General features: G+C 44.0%; 1 protein-coding gene across 1 annotated transcript in view; it reads left to right on the top strand.

Annotated features, from left to right (window-relative positions):
* Positions 1-12709, top strand: part of EPHB1 (EPH receptor B1) — a 419047-nt gene that overhangs the window by 340433 nt on the left and 65905 nt on the right. The window contains exon 10 of the mRNA XM_054595535.1: positions 10826-10948. Within this exon, the coding sequence (XP_054451510.1) occupies positions 10826-10948 (123 nt within the window). The remainder of the gene's footprint in view (positions 1-10825; positions 10949-12709) is intronic.

A 12709-nucleotide genomic window follows, 5' to 3' on the forward strand; every position in this document is an offset into this window, starting at 1 on the left:
CCCTTCCAGACCACCTTGGGCCTCCCCTTTAACCAGATGTCACTGGTTTCAGAGTGGAAAACCCTACTGTGTCCTCTCTCCTCTCCTACATCCTGCCTCTGTGCCTCACTTCAAAAACTATAGATGCTTTTATTTATATTTACCTGTGCATTTCAGGCAGGGTCTTAGCTTCCCCAGTTGGAAAGCAAAGATTTGGATTATACGTATGATTCTCAAATGAAGGCATGCTCCGGAGTGCACCAGAATTACGTGCTTGCCTCCTGGCGTCTCCCTCAGGATTCTGCCACACCTCTCCTCCGCACCTTTGCTCTTTGCCATATGGAGAGACATTGTAAAGTTCATTTCAGATTTAGCATCCTGCTTACTCTCTGGATGAGACATTTAGAGATAGCCATGGGGACACACGTTGGGAATACCACTGTGAAGACTAGAGATGGCCAAAGGTGAGAATGGGTTGCCCTAGGAGGGAGTGTCTGGTTTTAAAGGCATACAAGCTAAGCCTTGTCATTTCCCCTTGGGTGGTGTATAGAGGGTTCCCAGTTAACAAATCAGGGTGCAGCTTGGTACATTTTTGGCCACTTCAATGTAAGATCTGGCCATTCTTCTGCTCTCGAGGGACTAGCTCTTCTGGGCCACAGTGTGGTGCCTACATGCACAAAGGTGCTTCCAAAGTGCTCACAGCCCATGTCTGGGGGATTTTGTCACATCTAACGCCATCAGAAGGCTTTCCTGGTTCCCAGCGTTCTACAATAAAATCAAAACTCAGTCTGTTGTAATCGTGGCCTTGCTTCAACCACTGGGGACAGCTAAAGACACAGTGTTGACAAGCTGCACATTTGCCATCCCTGGGACTCGGGGAGGATCTAGAGTTCTTCGTGGACCAGAGGTCATTCCCTTGGCTGCCTTAGAAGTCTGTCTTCTTTTTAATTCAGTTCACCTTTTATAAATGTCCTTTCCCTCTATTCATAATTGTTCTCCTTTTATCCGGTCCCTGAAACCTGGCTCCAATTTGCGCCCAGATTCTCTACAGTCATAGACTCATAACACTGAATTGCATTAGTGCATTTTCTCCCATGGGTTTGAGTCCCTCTGACTAAAGCTATTACTGTGGGAGGATCACAGTGCAAAGACTACAGAGATGAGGAAAGCCTCAGCACACATATAACAGGAGAGAAAACAAGGCTCTGATGGAGGATGGGCCTGACCCAACACAGAGAAGGGGTAAGAATAATTATGGAGTCTAGTCTGCACCTTTATTCTGGTAGCTCACATCAACTTATCTAACCCTGACAACCACTCTAGGAGGCTGACATTAATCTAGGGAGGTAAATGACTCACCCTGGTCACATGACTCATAGGTGGCAGAGGTAGACTGCACACTCTCTAAATCTGGCTGCAGAGCCCATGCTCTTCCCATATTACAGTGGCTCAGTGTGCCTGGTAGTTAGGAGCAGGTGAGAATGGGATGTAGACCAATTCTAGGTGTCCTGGTGAATGGTTTGTTATTCCACTCTCTGGGTCCTAAAGGAGGCAGAAATGTTGATAAAGCCTAATTGGAATGTGTGCGTCTAACTATACCTGGGCCACCCATATGCACACACCTTACTGTGGGATGTGACAACAACCTGGAGCTCTGAGGGCTTCCTGCCCTGGGAGTGGCAGAAAACCCGCAGGAGCTCCCCAGCTTCCTTCATCGGTGCCTGAGAAGGCCCCACCTCTCTTCCCCACAGACAGGACATATGGTACCACAGAGAGGCTGACGGCCCCTGCCCGCCCAGGCCTGCTTTCCAATGTGTTGCAAAAACTAAAGGAGACATCATGTAAATGTTTACAAATTAAATGCTTCTGTAGCCCATAGAGACGTGGCAGGTCTTGTCAATTTAAGAACACAGTGCTGTCTGGGACACTGGTTTATGTCCATCCTCTGAGCCTGGAGCACAGTAAACAGGTATATAAAAGGGGAATTTGGATTTGGGTGAAAGAGGCAACAAGGAAGGCAGATTGAGAAGAGAATGTGTACTGGATGCGGTGCTGGATGCTTGGATGTAGTGCCTGGGAGCCTGTGGTTCATGTTCAATGGTGGGTAGGACCGGGGGGTTCCCATGTCCAAGAAAGGTCAGACACATAGTGTGTCCTCATGGTTTATGTGGGCCAATTCTCAGGAGGTGCTGACTGACTAAAAATTGCCTGGACATGATGGTCCAGGTGGGCCGGGGGGCTTCAGAATCTGTCTTAGAAAAGTTCCAGTTGATTCTACACTTGGAAAACATGACTAGCTAATTATGGGACTTAGGTAACTATACACTTGACAGCTGTTGGCACCTCACTGATTTATGAGTTGGGTGGAGTATGTAAGGTTGGGAAAGAGGAAGATAAAGGTTTGTTAAGAGTTCAAGGGCCTTCCAACAGCAGCCCTACCTAACAGAACCATCCCCATGTTGCATGAAACCACAGATACAATCACAGAGCTAATATTATTAAGCTTTTAGTAAAGCAGAGAAAAATAGGGTGTGTGCCCAAAGATTGTAGACTAGCCAACACTCTAATTTTCACACAGGGCAGAAGGGCAGAGCACTAAGATTACAGAACAGAAGAGTGAATTTGATCCCTGCCAAATTCTTGAAGAGACTGACACAAATGGGTTCTGGGCATTCAAAACTAAATTTAGTGATCATTAGGAACCAACACAGGATTATTAAGAAAAGAATAATGGGACCTCACCTCATTTACTGGGGTTGTACACTTAGTATACTCAAGAGGAACTGCAGATGCAGTGAATTTTTATTTTGGCAAAAATATTTGATTATCTCCTAAGGGAAAGCATTGTAAAATGGGTCCAGAGCTTGTCTTCATACCAAAAAAAAGTGGGTTAGTGACTCTGTCAGCCAGGCAGGAAGTCACCAGTTTTATTCTAGTCCTTGTCCAATTCAATTTCTTGTTTGTTTGATTGTTTTTTAAATTCATGAGTCAGGTGCAGGCGTAGGGATTCTTATCAAGTTTGTAGGTAACAGTTGGAGAGCATAGCTAACACCACAGAAGACAGAATCAAAATTCAGAACTATCCATCAGTGTTGAATGCTAATTCAATATCTGCAAGAAGAAATGTTAGAGGGATAAATGTGGCGTCTAGTGTTCAGGTTAAAAAAAGAAAAAAAGGAAGCAGTTTGAAAAAGGAAGAAACCTGACTTGCTATTTGTTTAAAAATAAAATGAAAGTATTTAGTTGACCCCCTGATTAATATGAGTGATATACAGCTGATTTTTAAAAGCCAACCACTGTCACTGATGCAGAATAATATTGTTCTCCAGTTTTGAGAACTCAACTGTATTTAGCACTTTACCTGTCTTAACTAATTTAATCTTCATAATTGCCCCATGAGGTAGATTTTGCAAGCGAAGAAACAGAGTCTCAGAAAAAAAAGTAATCTTTCCAGAATCTTAGAATTGGTGATTTATAAAATAAGGTTTTAAACTCGGGTCTGTCTGGCTCTATAGTCCCAATTGAAGTTCAGATCAGACGAGGTGATGCACAGACCTGCTGTCCTCTGTGCTGGTAAGAATACATCTAGAGTAATGTTCTTCATTGTGGGGACCATTTCAAAAAGGACATTGCCAGCAAAGCACCTGTTCAGGGGAGAGCAGCCTGCCTATGGAGGGTGCCAAGTCCCAATCTGTTACCTCAGAGACTTGGAAACACAGGTTTGGTGCAGGAGAAACACAGGTGGGGACCCAGGGCCCATCTTTAAGCACAAGACTATTATGGTAAAGGAAAGGACATGCTGTTGTTTTGCTTCATGATGTTAAATGGAACTGTTAAGTGAAAGAGCAAAGGAGGCAGATGTGATTCAGTATAAGAATGTCCCCACTACTACACTGGAGCTGTCCAACACAGAGGCAGGCTGCCTTGTGGGAGGTGAGCTCTCCATTCTTGGAAGCACTCAAGCAGAGATAGTTCTTAGTCAAGGATGTTGTAGAGCAGATTCCTGCTTTATATGGGATATTGGACTAGATTAAACCCAGAGAAACACCTAGATCCAAGATTCTGCCTCAAGCTTTCTTGACCCTAGGTGATGGGTGTGTTTCAGAACTATGGAGGACATAGCATCTAGCTCACTGGAAATCACCTTGGGCACCAGGGTGAAAGTCCAATGCACGACCTTGAGGAGGGAGACAGACTGGAAATTTTGGCTGTCTCTGCTGGAGGTAATAGGAGCAGTTGTGACTGAGTGTGAGTAAATGGGGGCCTTTGGGGAGAGGAGGAAAGGCCCCAAGGTGCAAAAAGTGGCTGAGTTTTCAGTGGGTGCTTATTAAATGTCCAATACATTTAATGAGCTAGATTCACACATGTGTCTGCTGCTGACTCTAAGCCAGAATCTCTAAAAGAGGCAACCATGTTGACTCTTTTAGTCTTGAGCTCATTGGTTGTGACCCTCAGGTTCCTGGCAGGACTTCAATGGCTCAGACTATAGGCTTTGCCTGGAAGGACCTGTCTTCCTTGGTTATTGATACCAAACAAGCAGGATTATGTTAAACTCTTTTTCCTCAATAGCAAGTAGAGTGTGGTCTGTTTTCCTTCTTCTGGAGATACATATTAGGCAATAACTGTGGTTTTAAAAACAAAGCTTGAAAATATGGTTAAACCCCCAAGCAGAAGGTAGAGGGAAGAACGTCCTCAGATCCACTGCATTTCAGGCTCATTGCCCATGCTGGGGCTCTCCTCTTGTATTATTCCTTAAGGCCTGGCTGAGTAACCAAGGCCTCTACTCTTTCATGGAGAATGACAACCACCCTGGTCTCTGGCCTCAAAGGCAGGTGGAGCAAACTGTTTCTAAGTGCCTGTTGACCTTTCCTGGTAGGTTCACTCCAAGAAGCTGCTGGGTCTTCAGCCCTTCACATCAACAGCTTCAGCTACCACCCACGTGTCAGTCAAATTTCCAACTCCAGACCCAGTCTTCCAGCTCTGTTTCCATTCTGAGTTTTCTCACTGCCTTCTAGGCACCTGCAAGTTTCATCTGTGCATTCAAAGTCCAAAACCACATGTGCAAACTTCCTTGGCAATAGGGTTTCTTGCCCAAAGGCTGTCACTTGGTTCATAGTACCATTTTATTCTCGAAGTCTTGACATTGATTTGAATTCTTCTTTTCACTACTGTGAATTCTTCCTTTGAAATTTCTCTTGCCTCTTCTGCTGTTCTCATAGCTGAATAATGTTATCTTCCACCTTAATGACTGCAACAACCTCATAGTTGTTTTCTCAGCCTCCAGCTCCTCCTCCACAACAATGCATGTGAATGCTGCAGCCTGCCAGCAAAATGTACTCCCTGATGCCTTGCGCTCAGTACATCCCTCCCCTGCTGATGGAACAGTTGTCAGCTCTGTGTGTCCGATGGCAACAATCCTAATGCCTTTGTTTGGTAATCAAGGCCCTCCTGTGCTAGTACATCAATGCTATTCCTTTTCAGATCCCTCTTTCTCTCCACATTCAGGCTGGTCACACTCTTCTCTATGAGCTGTGCCTCACGACACTCCAAGCTTCTCCCTCTCCCATGCATGGCCATGTGACTTGTCCTGCTAAGATTACGACCTTGAAGATTGGCATTTGTAGCCTTCCCACTTCTCTGGTTTTGGCAGCACGTACAGCTTATTTCCAGACTCTCCAATGCTGTACCCCAATCATTTCATGTTTAAATTGCCTGAAGAACTTAGCAAGGTATGTTTCTCCTACAGTTCCCGTAGTACCAAGAACAATGCTGTTTGAGCATCTAGTCAGTGCTGAGAAAAAATGAGAGAAGATCAACTCAGGCAGAGGATTAGATGAAGTCCCTTCCAGGGACTGAATTTTATATGCAGCTCCCTCAACTGCTTCTCTCTTGTGCTTAGATACCTGGACAAAATTTAGATGAGTCACAAAGGTGACTAAGTCTGCCTTGGATTCATAGCAGGGAACAATGAAATGCCATTTTCCATGACTTCCATCAAAACTATTGGCACACAAGATATCAGTGACTAAAAACAGCCTAATTCACTACCTCTCCAGAACCACCCTGTGGGATTCTAGGAGTCTTTCACCAGCAGGAAGGCATCAGACTCTTCTTGGTTCCCCTATGCCTCCTAGACAGCCATGCTCTCTCTATGGACCTTAAAGATGTCCATGGCATTGATTTTGTACTTTCTGGATGCACAAGAGGGCCAAAGAGGAGCAGTTTTCTCCTTCAACTTGTCATCCCTAAATGTCACCTACCATTTGGAACTGGCCCTTTCCCAGCACACTTCTGTTCTACCCTGAAAACCTGGCACTTGTAAACTTGATAACTGACCTTTTAGAATCATTCCCACACATCTGTCAGCATCCCAGAATTTGTTCCAGTGTTGTCACTTTTGACAACACCCTGATTTACTGATGCGGAGTCTCTGACGATGGCCAGGAGTTTCTTCTGCTTCAGGATTTCTTCATGCCATGCAAGGAAGCTCTGGATTGCGGCTAAGTCATTTCTCCCCAGAATTAATATATTTAAAGCCTTGGTTCATGTTTAAGATTTGGCAAATCTCCTAGAACTATGATCTTTTAAAGCTTTAGCAGTCCAGGCTGTGACCCCAGCCATAGCATAAATGAATTTTGAGGTCAAAGAACAAATATCTACAAATCAGATCTTTAATAGAAATTACTGAACAAGAAGATCATAATATTGAAGATTTTTTCTCTCTCTCTCCAGGCACTAGCAATCAGAAGTTTAGATCCATACGTGCCATTTTTTTTTTTTTTTTGCTGGAAGTATGTAACCTATTTAAAAAATAACCCGAAACTGTAAATATTATACGTATATAATATGAACAATAATAATAATGTGAAGCACTGTGCAGAGTATCATAAAATGCCTTGCATTATCGATCTATATCACATTTGATATTATTATTAGTGCCACTAATAATATTTTCCCAACACTCACAATCTGAGAACATTTTCTGAGCCCTGTCTCCAAATGTTTGGCTCTGCCTGACTCGGCAGCTGACTTGAATTCCTTGTTCACTGTCTGGTGATTCATTGCACTAAATACCATTTTCCTGATAATTAAAAACTGCTCACTGGCAAGTGGGAGCAGGAACAGGCTGATGCAGGATTTATGCAGAAACACAAAATGAGCCGAAAGACAAATGACCTGTTCTGCCTAGCTAAAGGCATTCTTTTTTCTCACCGTCTTCTGGGACTTGAGAAAGGCTAGCTGTAATGCGAGAGAAGGGTCTGGAGAGATGTGTCATTCGGAGATGAGACAGTGCAGAAGGAGCCATTAGGTGCACGTGCTCAGCCAAACACTCATCTGATTTAGAATAGATGATCACAGGTTGCCGCCCCCAGCCCGGGGGCAGTAGGCCAGGACCATTTGCTTGGTCAGCCCTATCAGACCCTTTCAGAAGAAAAGCACTGAGTTTGAGCCATTTGTTAGACTTTTGATTTCAGTTTCTTTTCCTCACTGTAACAACGGTATCCTCAATTTCAAGGAAAACAAGTACTGATTCCGAGTGTTGCATAGAGGCCAGACATTCTAATTAACATCGCATCACCACTCCTAGGCTCCTTGTAACCTCTTTGGCTTCTTGTGAAACAATCAAAACCCCTGGCCCCAGAATAGCAGCTGTGACATTGCATGTGTGTGCAAACACACACCATAATTCTGCAATCCAGCAGGGAAGAAAACCTCTCTTTGTGAATAAGCTACACCTGTCATTAAAGTGTGAACCTTCTCCCATTTAGGTGCACTTCGTTCCCCATTACTGGCTTAAAAGAATCCTGGCACCATCAAGAGAGGAGCCAGTCCCTTCTGGGAATAATAACTCCTTCCCAGAACTGATTGGGGCCAATATCTGTAAAGCTCATTAACTGGGAATCCTTTCTCATTCATCCTTATATATGTCTTTACTTGCAAGCCATTCATTATAGCACATTCTAGATTGTTTAATTAGTTTCCATGGAAGAGATCCTGTAGGACAGCGTAACATACATCATTAAAAGGCCCTTGATCTAAAATAACAAGGTAGTTATTTTTAGAGTAACTAATATAACCCTAAGCAGCTTACATCCCTTACTGCCCACCCCACTTCTTCTTCCTACCTCCCCAAACACTTCTTAGAACAATTTACTGGTGATTATGATGAGTATAGTATATCAGTTTGTGAGCCCTCTTGTACATCAGGCACTGTGCTAGGCACGTCACCTGCAATATGATCTTTAATATCATCACCACCCCAGGAAGGAGGTGTTATTGCCCCCATTGGCAGAGGACGTGGACTTGTTGCACTGTGATGGTTAGTAAGAGGCTTTGGTGTTCTGACCTCACCTCTGGGCCCTAGCATCTAGGCTCTCAACCTCCTTTTCTCTCAGCTCAGAATTTGGTAAAAGTTACAGGTTGTTGACACTGACTGCTGTCCCTTTTGCATTACGAGTGGGTCTGTTGTTGCCTCATCTCGTGTCCTCACCCCTCCAGTGCACACTGACTGATTTCCACCTGCAGCATCTGTGGTTTTTTATTTGTTTGTTTGTTTTAATTTATTGAGGTAACATTCACAAATAACATTTAGAAATCTCATGTGTACAATATTATAATTCAATGTCTGTAGACTCTAGCGCATGTTCACCATCCAAAATCTAGTTTCTTCCTATTACCATATATTTGACCCCTTTACCCAATTGATCTAAACACTCTCTCTGGCCATGGAGCCTCCCCATCTACCTGCACAGCAGGCCAAGAACCCCGTAGCCAATGACTGATGGGGATCACATGCTAGTATCACACACAGCTCCCTGCTCTGCAGGCTGGGCCAGCTCTGAAGCCTGTGATGATTTACACTGGTCCCCAGAGCTTCTCTGGTTTAAGCCTGCTTCAGTTACCCACACTGGTAAGTGACTTGAGAGCACACTCTTCATAGGCTGCCTTCCATTCCCACTTACTTCCCCACCAGCTTATAAGGACTTCTTGGGATCAACTCCCAGATAAGCCACTTGCCTTCAAAACCTTGTCTCAAGGGTGGCTTCTGGAGCTGCTGATTTGGCTTTGCTAGACACGTTCAACCTGCTTTCAGTCCTCCTTCCTCTTCACTTGCTCTCCCCACTACATGAGAAAGAGATGATTCCCCCCACCATTCCCTCCTTTCCCATTGTTATTAAAGTAGAACCTCTCTCTCTGTGTCTCTCCTTCTTCCTCTCTCTCCTTCATCCCTCAGGGATTAGAACATTCTGTTCTAAAGGTGAGGACCTCTCTATTTTCTGTGTCCAAATTTCAGTCAACAGATTCCACAGTCCATGTTGTCCTCCCCAGGATTCCAAGAAGTGTGCTAGGATGGTGTTGATCTCCTCAGGCAGGCCTTCTAGCATGCTGGGAGTGATTTTATTTAGTGACTGAGAAAAACCCCTCTTTCAGAAAAAGCATTTCCTCTGGGCAGGGCACCCAGTTCTCTCTGGCTTTAAAGAAATATCCCCTTCAATTAATTCTTTGCTCTCTTATCCTTCTCCCTCTGGATTATACTCTCACACTCCAATCCTTGCTTGAATTGGTGACCATACCAACACTAATTTGGGAGAGCTGTAGAACCATTTTCAGAAGCTTTTCGGATGAAAAATGTCAAAACTAGAGCATGTGTGAAGGTCTGGGAGCCACCAGAGGATAACTGGTGTGGGAGTCACGGTGCTGAGAGGGCAGAGCTTGGGGAACCTGATGCCCAGCATCAGCCCCAGGCCCCAGCCAAGGGCACACAGCTCTGTGCTTTTCCAGACCTGCCTGCCCGCTGACCTGACTCATCCATGAACCAGACAGCAGCCACAGACAGGGAAAATGCCTCCACTTCACAAGGATGGGATGCTGGACTGTGCTGTTTAGCTTTTGAAGCCTCCCTTCCCACCACACGCCACCACCATGAAAACAGTTTCTGTGCTTTGCCTAATGACACATCTAACATGTTGAAGAATTACATTGTGAATGAATCCATTTGTTTCTTGGGTTCCATTTCCTTTTTTTGTCCCCTCTCCTCCACTTTTTGAATCCATTTTTTCTGCAATGACAATTCCCTATTTTGTCCCCATGCACACCTATTTATCTTGCCACTGTAAACATCTCTGACAAAGTCTATATTCCTTTCTGTATTTCTCGTTCACCATTTTATTCGTTTTTCATCCTTCAGTGTGTCTGAAGGCAGGGGGTTCAATTATCATTTTTCTTTTATTCTACCTCATTTTTTCTATCTAGACATTGCTCTTTTCTCTATCAATATTTTCTGTGCTTTTCTCTTCACGTTTTCTCTTCTGCTATCCTGTCTTGGTATTTATATCTTGAGGCTTTTCTAATAGCAAATTCTTTTCTTTTTTTAATCCATCCTCATCCCTCTTCTACCCCTGGACACAGCCGTCAGTAATAACCTTAACAGTGGCCTCCACTCAGGAAAGTTGTCAAGTTGATAAATATTGATATCTACCCTACCATTTTACCACCACTTTTCCGCTAATGCATTTGGCTGGCATCAATCAGCTTGCTTGCCTTCTGTGAGTGCCTGGTAAAGGAACTGGTCCTGATCTGTCACTTATAAGTAATCTGCTCCACATTTCATCAAGAGCTCAAATACAGAAAAGAATATGGAGGAGAAGGAGAAGTAGAGGACAGAACAGGGCTAGCGTGGCTCAGAGGGAAAAGAGATAGAGAAGCCCAGCAAGGCACAGAGAGGCAGCCTGGTGTGCAGGAGAGACCCCCTAGCCATACCCCCTCACTGCTTGGGACAGCAGCCAGTGCTTAATGACCACATTTTCTCTTTGGGATGTTAACCCTGCTTATCTCCTCCAATAAGGCTCCCCAGGGATGAAGATCTACATTGACCCCTTCACTTATGAGGACCCTAATGAAGCTGTCCGGGAGTTTGCCAAGGAGATTGATGTATCTTTTGTGAAAATTGAAGAGGTCATCGGAGCAGGTATGGCTCTCCCCTCCCCTCATTTCTGTTCTCTTAGTGTCCAAACATCTTCTGCCCACCACTCTAGGCATTCTCTACCACCTTTCTCCCTAAAAGATGAGTTTGACCATCTACAGTGTGTTTCTAGGGATCTTTGGGGGACCTTGATCACGGTGGCCATGTTTGGTGTTGCAGAGAAGTCACCTGTAGTTTAAAAGATTCAGAAATAACTCTGGAAATGCATCACCAAATTCAGATAAGGAAAAAGATGTAGGGCACTCAGTTGGGAAGACTTTGAAAGAAATACAAATTTTTAGAAGTGAACGTAGTATCCCACTCACTGACAATGACATCCCCATGCCTTGGGGCCAAGATTTCCTCCCATGTGTTCAGTTCTTCTTTCCTACACACATGCATTTGGGGACAGACCATGATGAATTGAAGATGAGCCATTGTTGCTAGAAGAAAACACACCCTTAACCAAATTTTCTACAGAAGATCTCTGATATAAATGATAACATAAGTTTTCACTCCCAAGAAACATGTATGCTTTCATCCATCTTATTGCATTGGAATAGAAACTCAGCCCAGCAGAGAACTAACTGTCTGAGATGCTCTCAGGAAATCCTGCCTAAAGGCTAACCTAGAATTTTCATCATTCCTAAATGGATTGGTAGTTGAGTCACTGAGACAATGAACCCAGCCTTATTTATGTAAATGAGTAAAATATCCCAAAATATCATTACTTTATAAGCAATCTCTTTGATTGCCTCCTCTGCTGTTTCTTTAAAAGATGTGTCTGCTTTGTGTATTGTTTCCTGCTTTTATTTTCTTCCACAACATTCTCTGTCTTTTCTTCTTCAATTCTTATTAGCTGTTGTTCAAGCTCTTGTCACATCTATATGCTGAAGTCTTTTTAGCACCTATGTCTGGAAGTGTTTTATTCATATATTTGGAGGGCCATGCAACTGCCTCTTCCAATATTTTAACTCCATAAAATACATTTAGTCAAAGTCTTACAGCCAGCCACTCCATATTTTATCTTTAGGGGGAAAGTCATCGTTCTTCCATTCACTGCCTCCCTTAATGCGCTAAGGGGTCAAAAAGCCATCTGTGAAATTGGAAGTTGCATTTGAAAGCTTGCCCCATTAGACCACCATTTTCATGCTCTGGTTTTCCTTCTAAAAAGCTCCAACCTCATGGCATCCCTGTGGTTGGTGCTGGGACTCTCTCTGTCCGGACACACCACTCTCCTTCCACTAGCCCCTCAGGAGTTCCAGCCGGCTGGCCATTATCTGATCCACATGAGTCTATACATATTTCCTATTGACTTTCATTAAATATGTTACTGAACCACGACTTTCACTTCTGTGCAGATAATTTTCTCTTCCTCCTTAGACGCCGACATATTTGAGGAGCCTGCCTTGGAAGGCTGGATACCGGATGAATGGGATTACTCTTAGGGGCTCAGATTTTTCCTGGAAACTTGAAAGAGTGTTGGGGAGGAGGGCTTTTGGTCCTGCACCCTGTTTCCCTACATTATTAATTGTTGTTATGTCATGTGGTAATGGTGCTTGTGATTTTAATGTTGTTATTTATGTCATGTGCTTAGAGCAATGTGTCGTGGACTGCATTTCATCCCAGAGAGCACACATCAGCCCCATTCTGCCTTTGTCAGGGGAGGAGTAAAAAGCCTTCTCACTTATGATCTTGCCAGGGAGTTATAATATGGGGTGAGCTCACCAACTGCTGAATGCCTAAAAAGGGAAAACTGATGGCCAT

Source organism: Pteronotus mesoamericanus, unplaced genomic scaffold, assembly GCF_021234165.1.
Source record: "Pteronotus mesoamericanus isolate MK-2021 breed Mesoamerican mustached bat unplaced genomic scaffold, CSHL_Meso_final scaffold_54, whole genome shotgun sequence".
Taxonomy (NCBI): Eukaryota; Metazoa; Chordata; class Mammalia; order Chiroptera; family Mormoopidae; genus Pteronotus; species Pteronotus mesoamericanus.